The following is a 12,170-nucleotide window of genomic DNA, read 5'->3' on the forward strand; positions in this document are numbered from 1 at the left end:
AATTTCCATCAGGGGATGAAAAAAGAAAAAAACTAAAGAAAATGGAAGAGTTTAATGCCTCTCTGAAAGGCTCGTTTGATACATTTTTTACAAAAATCACCGATCCGACCGGGTCTCAAGCAGCCGTGGGGCCCCGCGTCGAGGCAAGAGATGATGATGAGGCAGGGGAAGGTATCCAGTATTTTGCTAATTGAAGAGTTAAAATTGCGCATATAGACACCCGATGCGACCCGAAAAACCCCAAAATTTCGCGCGCGCTCGCTACGCTCACGCACGAGGGCCCCCCCAGCCATTTCGCACAGGGCCTCGCAAATCTCCCAGGCGGCTCTGCTGTTGAGGTCTGTAGTGCGTCTGTAATCTGCTGTGTATTTGTTAAAAACTTCTCAACTCAGAGTTCTTTTGGTGACTAACTTTATTTGTCCCCATTATTAATCCTTTTTTCATTTTAATAGGAATGGAGACAGCTTCATGTGAAAAGGCTTCATTTGTAGAAAATTTCTCGGTCCAGGGTGATAACTTTGACGTCATCCAAGGCCCAGCTGCTCGCATCAGACCGAAGCGCCTCCCAGAGGACTTCTTTTCTTGTGAGTTCTTGTCCACAACGCCTGCTTCTCCTTCTGTTCAACGACACTCAGTGGGAGCGTGTCTGAAACCGGGAAGTTTGACATCTTCTTTTGTTTCTTCCCTCAGTCGACTTCGAGGGCCTGGTGAAGAACCTGTCGGTATGCGAAATATTCCATGAACAGGGGAAAATGAGCCGCTTGCCTGGCTTCATGACAAACCCACATATCCTCCCTCTGCTGTCTGTTAATTCGCTCTGTCTCTCTGTGTCTGTTCTGAAGTGCAGGACCCCTGACCAGCCAATGAGACCGTACCTCAAAGAAAACCTTCCCAAAAGGATGCACTTTGCAAACAACAAACGCATAGAGAGGGGTCACCTCTATATGGAGGCGGGCTGGCAGGCAGCGCTGTAAGTGACTCCACAGACAGTTCTCTCTTATTAAATTTGCAGTTTTTTCTACAGTATCAGTTTATCAAAAGCGACTGAGGCAGGGAAAAAGATAAATTGCTGCAGTGTAACCAAAACGTACTTTTGCTTAGTATTTTATAAAGTACCTTAAAGTGCCTTGTTGTTAAAATATGCGATACAAATAAAGTTGCCTTGCCTGTATGAGGCTACATGTATTGAAAATGAGAAGCTGTATATTTCTATTCTAATCCAGGTCTGTGTTGCATTACTGTCCAAATATTAACCACTGACTGACTCAGGATAGCTGCAAACTTTATTTTTAAATTGCCTGGTTAAATCAGATTAAGACACAGAGCATCTGTAGTGACGACTTCACGGTGGCATTTCCAGATTAATGAGATTGCACAGAAACAAGTACGATCTAATGTGGCTTCAGAAGAAAACACAGGCTCTTGGCCTGTTCAAACTTTTCTTTTAAATGAGAATTCCTGAGAAGTCACATCAGAATAAAAGGAAAGGTGTGCCAGGAACCCAAAACAAAAAGAGAATTTTGCAATAATTTTTGCACAAAATCAAAGGAGTCATCAAGTGACCCAACAACATTAGTTCATGGGGTCATCTGTATGCTCAAACCAGAGTACATTCAGACCACGAAGAGAACCGTGGACACAAGTTAATATTTACCAAATTCATTGTGACCATACTGGATGATTAGACAAACATTCAAACTAAGGCAAACTAAAAAAAAAAAAAAGAATAGTGAGCTGCACTCTATCAATAGTGAAGTAATGGAAAAACTGAAATGTAGTGTGGTTAATTATGCAAGAATGTCTTTCGAACAGTATAAGTAAAAATACGTGACTGATTGCCTACTTTCTGTTTTTGTGCGTGCGTGCATGGTGATGTTGAATCCAGACAGCTGACACAACTACCATGAGATATGAGGGGAGGGGCTCCTGGATTTTCAAAGCTTCAGAAACATTTGTTCAGCATCTGTGTCTAGTGTAAATACCTTCAGAGTGGTCATGATTTAAGATTTAAGATTACAATGAATGTTTGCGGTCACATTTCAATGGGGAATGATTTATTTTTACCAAAAAACGTGGCTCAGCAGCAATATGTTTCCCTTAAGATTTTAATTCACGTTTCAAGTTTAACATCAAATTTAACTTGGCAAGGGCTACTTGACATCTCTGAAAGGCCGCTCTTGCATAGCCATATTAGTGCAGAGTTTGTTCTTTTCTGCGCGGAGCTGCAGGTCTGTAGAGGACGAGGCAAGTCTCGGCCTCGGGTTTGAGTGCTGTGAAATGTAATCTGTTTTGATTTTTCCTCATGTACAGTCAGTTTCTCACAGTCATAAAAATAGCACTTTTCAGTGCTTAGTGTGACATTTGCCAATAAAAACATTTTAGATGTTGCCTTTTAAAAGAAAAAAAAAACAAGGAACAATAATGATAATTTTGGCTCTGTTTTGAATAAGCTTTGCTCTCATCTAGATGAAGATGTACTGAAAATTAGCTCGTCGTTTTTTGCAATGGAAGGCTAATATAAGGGTCCCTTAATTAATTCATAAGGAAATTGAAGAAGTGATACTTAATTCAAATTTATGCTGGACTATTTTTAAATCATTTTATTTTATTTTTTTTATACAGCTTGTTATTATGAGTTTCATAAACATAATAACATTAACATACTAAAGATACTAGTAATAATTATGATAACAAGATTTATAAGCAGTAAGGTAAATGGTTGATATTTCATACGTAAAATCCCTGACAATGTCATGGAAGCAATTCTGATCTCTGGTTAGGGGAGGCATTTATTTGGCCACACAAAGGGTTGAAGTTATTATGGTAATTAGCGATGGCTCTCGTATAATAGATAACATGTTGAAAGCGGTAGAAATCCTTTGATTTGTAGCAAACATATAATTGTGAAAAATTGTTTCAGGCTGTGGAAATAAACTCAGTCACTCGATGGACACGATAAACCGCTCTGTAATGTGACCCAGCGCTACAGGATGAAAAGCTTCTTGCAAACAAAATAACTCCACAAAAGAAACTACTCTCAGGGCGGTAGCTATGGGAGTCATGTGTTGAAAACTAATCTTTGTTTTTCCTTTTGAAATTAAACACTTTTAACTTGTCTTCTCAGCAAAAGACAGGAAATGAAGTACTGCTCCGGTGGTTTCCATGGATCAGATAACCTCTTCACCAACATGCAGGTAAAAAGAAGAAAGGATGAGTATGCTTGTTAGTGATGATAAAACTATTTACTGTTTGTGCTCATCGGTTCAAATTAGCTGAATAATAAATGAAAAGATCTCAGAGTGAATTCATTTTTCTCAGGTACACTTTTCTCATCATCATTTCTCAAACCATCTCCATTTCGGAGCCATTTTTCTCATCTTTATTTTTTTCTTTTTGCGGTTCCAATTCTGCGCTGGGTAGATCCCCAGGCAGGCAGGACAGAATTGAGAGAAATATATTTGGTGTTGAATTAGCACCAACTGGACTTACTCTACCATCAAAAATGTTTAGCAAAACAAAAATCAGCAGTGGTTCACTTACTAATCTAAAAGAAACATTAAACGTCATTTTTTTTCCTCTCTCAGATGGTAAAAAACACTGCTGGTATTAACCCTGGTTTTTAGCCCTGTTTTTTATCTTTTCGCTTCCTTTTTTTTTTTTTTTTTGCAACTGTCTGCATATAGATTGATGGTTAGTGCTGTAATATGCACCAGATGTTAGTTTTCTTTAGGTGCGTGAATGTGTGTGACAGTGTGTGTGTCCTTCACCAAACCTCCTCGACAGTCTGATCTAACTTTTTTTGCAACAGTTGAATTCCAGATTCTGACAGAGAGGACTAACATCACAGATGTGAGACATGAAATGACAAGACTGATAGAAAGACAAGACAGTGATGGGTGCAATGCGTGTACTGTGATTTGTGTGTTGCAGTAAAAAGGACAGACATGCCAACATAAGGCAAACAGACATTAAAAGAAAAGGACAAACTAAATAAATTGTGTGTGTGTGTGATGCATGCAGGTCTGTAAGGTCTTAGTATTTTTGAATGTCTGATACATATATACACACACACATACATGTATGAATATACATCCAAATATAAGCATGCACTCATACATCTACATATACACATACATATATTTACTTGTACATATATATATACAGAAAAGGGGGGTACACATAGCTGTAAATACTCTTATAATAATGATAATAGTAACAGTAAAAACATCGACAGCAACAACAACCATAAGGCTAAATATAATATTATCAATCCTGGCATCATTATTGTTGGTATTATAATTAGTAGTAGTACTACAAATAATAGCAAAGGTAGTTATTATTATTATCATCATCACAGCCAACACTGCCAGCAACCCCACTGGCTGCCCCAGATCCCACACGGTTACGCAACCACCAGCCGGCCCCAGACCACAGCAGGGAAACCACAGGAGGCCCAGGCCAGATCCTAGGGCCTCGGCCCGCGACCAAGCAGCCCCATCCCAGACCACTGCGCCCCAAAGAGCAACTAATCTAACACACCACCAGCCCGTGCAACCCGGCCGCAGCAGCACCATTCCCACCACCCGCCAAACACCAGCAAAAGCAAAAGTGGAGAGGGAGAAGGAAGAAGGAAGAGTATGGGCTCAAATTAATGCCATAAATATTTTGTATCTGTAATTAAACTTTGTACATGTAGAAATATTTTGTGTGTGTGCAAAAAATATTTGTACTTGCAAAAAATATTTGTACTTGCAAAAAATATTTGTACTTGAAGAAATATTTCGTGCGTGTGCAAAAAATATTTGTACTTGTAGATACAAAGCTACAAACCTTTTTACAAAAGCTACAAAAATGTTTTCAAAAGTTGCAAACTTTTTTACAACTACGAATTACGGAGAATTATGGCACTGTTTTGACGTGCCAATAATAAGAGCCAATCAGCGATCTTTGGCACGGGTTTCAAAGCGTTTCTGGAGAGCCAATCAGCACATTGCATCGCCTACTGACGTCGCCGCCATATTGGATGTGGCAAGACTGCGCTGCAAACTAATACAAGTAAATGGACTTATTTTCATAAAGCGCCTTTCTACAAAGACATTTACGTTTTACGTCTCATTTATTCATTCACACACGCACTAATATACTTGGGAAACAGTTAGGCACCAAATATAATATATTTAATTTTCTCAGACGGCAAAAATAAGAACTTTATTGATCCCACATAGTAGTAATTCATGTTATATCAGATATAGAGAACAAGGTAGTGCTGAAAAACAATATATAACCCCCCTCACAAAAATAGAGACATATTTTTTCATCAACAAAACAAATTTGAAAAAAATTCAAATAACAAAATAACATATTTGAACCATTTTTCAGACAATAATATAACAATAACAATAAAATGTAATGTAATGTATAAAAATGTAAAATATGCTTTGTTGATGAGAGAATATGTTTCTCTATTTTTCTTATTTTTGTGAGGGGGGATATATATTGTTTTTCGACACTACCTTGTTCTCTATTGCTGATATAACATGAATTACTCCTATGTGGGATCAATAAAGTTCTTATTTTTGCCGCCTGAGAAAATTAAATATATTATATTTGGTGCCTAACTGTTTCCCAAGTATATTAGTGCGTGTGTGAATTAATAAATGAGACATAAAACATTTCTTTGTAGAAAGGCGCTTTATGAAAATAAGTCCATTTACTTGTATTAGTTTGTAGCCCAGTCTTGCCACATCCAATATGGCGGCGACGTCAATAGGCGATGCAATGTGCTGATTGGCTCTCCAGAAACGCTTTGAAACCTGTGGCAAAGATCGCTGATTGGCTCTTATTATTGGCACGTCCAAACAGTGCCATAATTATTTTTGCACACACAAAAAATATTTCTACAAGTACAAATATTTTTTGCCCACGCACAAAATATTTCTACAAGTACAAATATTTTTTGCAAGTACAAATATTTTTTGCAAACGCACAAAATATTTCTACAAGTAAGAAGTTTATTTACAGATACAAAATATTTATGGCATTAATTTGAGCCCATAGAAGAACAGGGGCAACACAACCAACACCAGAAGGGCCAAGACGCCCACGGCCCGTACCCAGCACAGCAATGGCTAAACATGAGGGCAAAACACGCAACAAAAGGCAACACCAGGATAGCCACCACGTGCAACGAGCAGCCTCCACTAGGGTTGCCAACTCCCTGAGAAATAAATAAGGGACACCGCATCATCGGCTTCGGGCCGGCCTACCTGGTTGCCTTCACCCTTCCGGGCGTGGTGAATTTTTTTAGCCCCTTTTTTTGTGAGTGAAGCCTTTTTTTAACTATTTGACTCAAACCTAAATTGAATTAGATGCATATTTTTGGATGCCATGAACACATGGAAAACAAATTATTATCCAGCAATTCACTTTAATACAAAATAACAAAATGAACTGAATAAAATAAGTATCTTTCTTAAACAGAAACCTGTCCGGCTTAACTTAAAACTGTATAAATTAATATAAAATAATAGAAAGAAAGGAGAACATCCATTCTGTAATAGTGCACATTTATAGTGCAATAACAAAAGTGCAAACGGAAAGTCTGTAGAAAACTTGTAAACATATTTGTGCCTCAAAGGCCATGACTACAGTTGTAGTAAAACAGAAAAAAAAATAACGTATGAACTCAACAGCTCAATGCCATTTTCCATTGGCATTTTATGACTATTTCTTTAGGCTCACAGTAATACGGGACAAAGTGCGTCCCTTTTCATCTCAATACGGGACGCTTACTTTAGTTTATAAATACGGGACAATTCCGTTTTTCAAGGGACGGTTGGCAACCCTAGATATGATAATGTTGGCAACCCTACAGTAGCCTCCACACCGGCATGCACCAGCTAGCAACTCGCCAACACACCACTGTATGTCAATCCAAGTTAGCTTTGCTCCCAGCTCCTACACCCAAACCCTGAAGTGCCATGAAATGTTTCCAGCGGGATATACCGTTTAACATGTTGACTCAACGCGAACAAAATTTCTTATTTCTGCTCTCATGGAGGTCAATAAAGATTAACTCGCTTTTGGTTAGTCGAAAAACTGCTACCAAACTTAGTGAGACAGCTCGCACTTGGTACACCCACAACTTCTTCATGTCATCATGTTGCATTGAGACTGCTATGTTGCTTGTTACCATCACACATGGAGGAAACCGGTATTAAAAGACTGGAGGGACCGAAGCTAGTTACTTAGCACGCTGACTTGGTAGTAGGGATGGGCGGTATGGACTAAAAAATGTATCATGATCATTTCTGGGATTTATCCCGATAACGATAATAATGACGATAAAAAAAAACACCATTTCAACTCCACCTTTTTAACTATAAATCTATCACCACATTCAGTCTTTGGAGCCCCCAAAACACTGCTCTAAAAGAATACTAAATGATACTAAACTACACCAATTAAATTTAATTAATAAAAACCAATTAAATTAGTACACCTGTACTGCAAAACTGTAATGACTCAAATGAAACAAGTTTGAAATGTAAGAACAGATTCAACATTTATTCAAACTGCATGGCTTAAACAGTGGGATAACAGCAAACAGCAAAAGTACCATTGTCCTTCAAGTTTTTCTAGCTTATAAAATCACAAAGTAGAAAAAAATACAACCTGATAAATAAAGAAACAGGACAAATAAATAAAAGTTCACTGAAAATAAAATCCAATCAGTGATGACCTGTTCTAATATAAATAAAATGTGCAAATTAACCTGTGGTTGGAACATGCCAAGTTATATCAAAATGTACCATTTCCTTCTGTTTGGGTAACAAAATAGTGCTAAAGACAACATGATGAAGAACAAAAATATATAGCCACCCTTTGCACTCACTGTGTTTTTGCAGACTCTGCATATAATAGATGATGTTTGCTTCTCCACTCTTTTTAAATCTAAACCAGTTCCAGATAATGGAGCTAGCTCGTTTAACAATGAGCTCCTCTCTCTCAGATCTGCCTTCCGCCATGTTTGTTAAGGCTGATTTATGGTTCTGCGTTAAATCGACGCATACCCTAGGCCGTAGGCTCTGCGTCGATTTAACGCAGAACCATAAATCAGGCTTTACACAAAAACGTCATCAACAGGAATTTATCGTTTTTACCGCGAGATGACAAATTCTTACCGTGGGGAATTTTTTTGACGGTATATCATGAATGGTAAAATATCGCCCATTCCTACTTGATAGATTTCTCAGCAGCCAGGTACACGTTCATCATTTTTGTGACCTGACTAAACTTGTTTGTTTTCACTCTTTTGGTGTTTCTACTTTATTTTGACAAATTTTGACCTACAATCTTACTAAGATTGTAGGTTATCTTACTTATCGTACACATAAGATTATCTTACACCTTGCTTCTTTAAAATATTAAGGATTTATGCTCAAATTGACCAACTTTAGTAATTAAACTCCATTTCCGATAGCATTTGCATATCCGTTGATTAGACTGAAGGACTTAACTGATGGCTTTTGACAGCTAAAATCTGGGGACCTTTCAGTGCAAAAATCACTGAATTCAAAAAAACTAACTAAGAAAATGCACTTAAGTGCAGCAGTTTTGAAATGAGATGTTCTTGTCCACCTATGCACATTGAGGTGCTCTGAGTGACTCCATGATCCTAGTCACAGATATGTGACTGATGACACATTTCTGGACAAAGTTCACACTGCAGTTTGACTTGATATAATTAGCTTACAGGGCTGCTGACTTGTCTTAAATAAAAGTGTGCAGTTTACTCATCCATCTACAAATAGAGCAGCAATGTGTAACTTTTTTGTTTGGGGTCATTTGAGGGTCTTTTTTAAAAGCTTTGGTCCATTTCAAATATTTACATGAGCTAATTATGAGATTGAGTGTGTGATAAAAAATAGTTTATATTAAGAGTTTCCGTTCGCATGCTGGTGGGTGGTACAGAGAACCTTTATTTCAATGAAAACCAACATTCCTATTTGATACTTCTTGAAAGAAATTAATGAAAGGTTGCATTGTTGTGTCTTTTTTTCCAAGGCGATTTTTATCGGCTATGGTCCAGGATTTAAAAACAACACAGCTGTGCCTCCCTTTGAAAACATTGAAATATATAACCTCATGTGTGGTAAGTTGTTTTCTCCATGTCTCCATGTACTGTAATTTCATTATCATTCCTTAATTGCATGGTACTGTTCTGAAATACACTGTCTGGTGCAGGTAAAATGGTAAAATTGTTATCTCACAATCAGGTCCGGGTTCAGAATCTCAGCTAGGGTCTTTGTGTGGAATGTGCATGACGTCCTGGACTCGCAGGGCTTTTCTTCAAGTGCTTTCGCCTCCTGCCAATGTGCAAAAAAACATGTTGGGCATCATTGGTGATTCTGAATTGTCTCTGTGTGATCCTGTGATGGACTGCTGACCTGTCTCTCCGCTGGTAATGGCAGGGATAAGCTCCAGCAGCCCCTGTGACCCTGAATAAAAGCTGAAGTGGGTTCAGCAGATGAATGAATGAGCCGAGCTAGGCTAGCGTTTTCCCACATCTCCAGTCATTATGCCCATTAGATGTGGCATATTGCTGGTTTCAAAGCCAGACGCATGAAGTTGAAGCCCTGCGCTCTGAGTAGCTAATTATTCTCATGAGGGAGGCAGCATTTCAGCCAGTAATCACACAGAACAGTATTTAAAAGAATGAAAGAAATTTCCTCTTCTCGCTTTGCACAAACATGTCTCTGCTGACACAGCAGTGATGACAAGCGTGTGCTCAACTCTCCCCACACACTCAGCCCGGCGCACGCTCGCTCAACACTCTTTAACTCTGTTTAACAGAGAAGGTTAACTGAAGTTGCAACCTGTTGTTATGTTGAGAAAAATATGCATAAACGCTTACTTTTGTCCTCTATGCTGAGGAAACTTTTCTTCTCGTAGGCCAATTACCGTTTCCATTTTTTTCTAACTTGAAAAATGTCAGAATAATGAGAGAGCTTACAATCCAAGTTTACATAAGTTTAGTACAGTATTTAGTGTAATTGCCTATAAACTTTTTTTTAACTTGGCTGGAACTTTTCAGTCCTCCGAAAGCGTCACAGAATATTTTGGTATAATTTTGGCCCGTTCCTCTGAGCTGTTCTTACATATCCCTTTTCAATGAGGGTTATGTGATGGCCACTCCAGTACCTGCACTTTGCAACTTGTTTGGAGCTTTGCTAGGGCTTGTGGTCCATTTGGAAGACCTGTACACACCCAGACTTGTCATATATTGAGTTTTATTTTTACCCGCCCCCCCTCAATATATACAGATATGCTTCACTCCTCATATGTACTAGCCAAACATCATGATGCTGCCACCTCTGTGCTTCCCAGTTGGAAGTTGCTCTGAGCTCCAAGCATAACAATGATCATTATGCCCAAGCAGTTCAGTTTTAGTCTCATCAAATACAAAAAATTGTACTGTTTGCATGTGTAAACCTTAATCAGATTTCTGTTGAAGGTGGATTTGGAAGTGGCTTTCTTCTCGGTTTGTGGCCTTCCAGCTCATGATGGTTGAGAACATGTCTTACTGTTGGTAATTATGCCCACAGCAGTTACAGTGGGCATCTTTATAAGACCTTTTATTGCTGCTCTGAGGTTTGCACCAAAACATGTTCAGCTCTAGGAGACAGATGTCACTTCCTTTCTGAGCAGCATGATAGGTACGTGCTTCAGATAGTTGCATGTTAGTGTTTAAACAGATTACATGAGGCCTTTAGACATCGGGGAAATTGAACCTAAGGATAATCCAGACTTGTGTAGGTCCACAATTATTTTCTTCTTGGTTGATTTCTTTGGATTTTCCCATAATGACGTGCAATAAGGTGTGTGTATAAATCCATCAACAGGTTCACTTTCAGTTACATCAATTATGTCACTTAATGTATCTTTTTCTTAACTGTATGTTTATCCCAGCCTGCTGAATCCACACTTTCTGTTGATTATAAACAGAAAATTATATGTTTAAACCTGATGCATCAGAGACATGTTATTCTCTTTAAAATTGCTCTATTTTATGATGTTTCCACTATTTTAAACTTTAGTCAGTGATAATGTTGTCTAAGTTTGGTTTATGAAAGGATGGATTTAAAACTGTCACTTGGTGTTGCCTGAAGATTGCCATCCCATGTTTAATAAGATTTAACAACACACTATGAAAGTTAAGCTAAATTAAAATCTCACTTTGATGTTTTATAGTGCTGTTTTGCATCTTGGTTATTAGAACAGCTGCTCGGCTTTTACAAACATTCAGACAGTTGGCACAGTTCAGATAAGAGGAAACAGATTTGTTTCAATGTGTTTCAGTTTGTATCTGCTTCAAAAAAAAAGTATCGGCAGGAATATGAGCGAACCTCCCCAGCCAGATGGCGGGGGGGAGAACAGGAACTAGGTTGAGCAACCACATGAAAACACTGATTCAGTTCAACACCCAGAAAACCCACGTAATGAAAGTCAGGATGAAGGAGGACAGACAATACGCATGCCATTGTAGCAACAGATGTTAACAACCAGCAGCTGCTCATTGTTCAAACATTGTTTGTTTGGATAGCATGTTTGTGTTCTGGGACCGTCTTTTATGATTCCATTGAAGAAAAATCAAGTGGATGCTTCCGTACACATGGTTTCAGTAGACATTTGCTCATATGTGGCCTGAAGGGCCTGAATGCATTTTTTTAGCTTAGACCAACATTTGGAGCTGGAATAAACACGTGTTACTTACCATAAGATGTTTACAGTGTGTGAATTTTAGTCTCATATCACATTTCTTCTCTGCTTGCTCAACAGATCTTCTAGGTATTGTTCCAGCTCCAAACAACGGGACCCACGGGAGTCTGAACCATCTCTTGAAGCATCCCGTCCACCAGCCGGTTCACCCAGCGCAGCGCTCCCACCAGACGCCCTGCGACGCCGCTGACTTCACCCGGTCCGACAGCCTGCAGTGCAACTGTTCATCCCAAACCATAGCCATGGTATTTTCATATATTTTATACATATACAGTATATATATATCTTTTTTTTTTTGACTTGCCACTAATTTTCCCAGATAAAGGAAATCACTGCAAAAACAGCACCCCTAAAAATTTTGTGAAATTGTCCAATGAGGGAAGAAACAT

General features: G+C 38.6%; 1 protein-coding gene across 1 annotated transcript in view; it reads left to right on the forward strand.

Moving 5' to 3' along the window:
• The window catches only part of enpp1 (ectonucleotide pyrophosphatase/phosphodiesterase 1), a 51,237-nt gene that overhangs the window by 27,368 nt on the left and 11,699 nt on the right, over positions 1 to 12,170 (forward strand). Inside the window, exons 11-16 of the mRNA XM_061707021.1 lie at positions 453 to 584; positions 691 to 722; positions 843 to 970; positions 3,125 to 3,194; positions 9,067 to 9,154; positions 11,842 to 12,026. Coding sequence (XP_061563005.1) covers positions 453 to 584; positions 691 to 722; positions 843 to 970; positions 3,125 to 3,194; positions 9,067 to 9,154; positions 11,842 to 12,026 — 635 coding nt within the window. The remainder of the gene's footprint in view (positions 1 to 452; positions 585 to 690; positions 723 to 842; positions 971 to 3,124; positions 3,195 to 9,066; positions 9,155 to 11,841; positions 12,027 to 12,170) is intronic.

The sequence above is a fragment of the Cololabis saira genome, chromosome 18 (assembly GCF_033807715.1).
Source record: "Cololabis saira isolate AMF1-May2022 chromosome 18, fColSai1.1, whole genome shotgun sequence".
Lineage (NCBI taxonomy): Eukaryota > Metazoa > Chordata > Actinopteri > Beloniformes > Belonidae > Cololabis > Cololabis saira.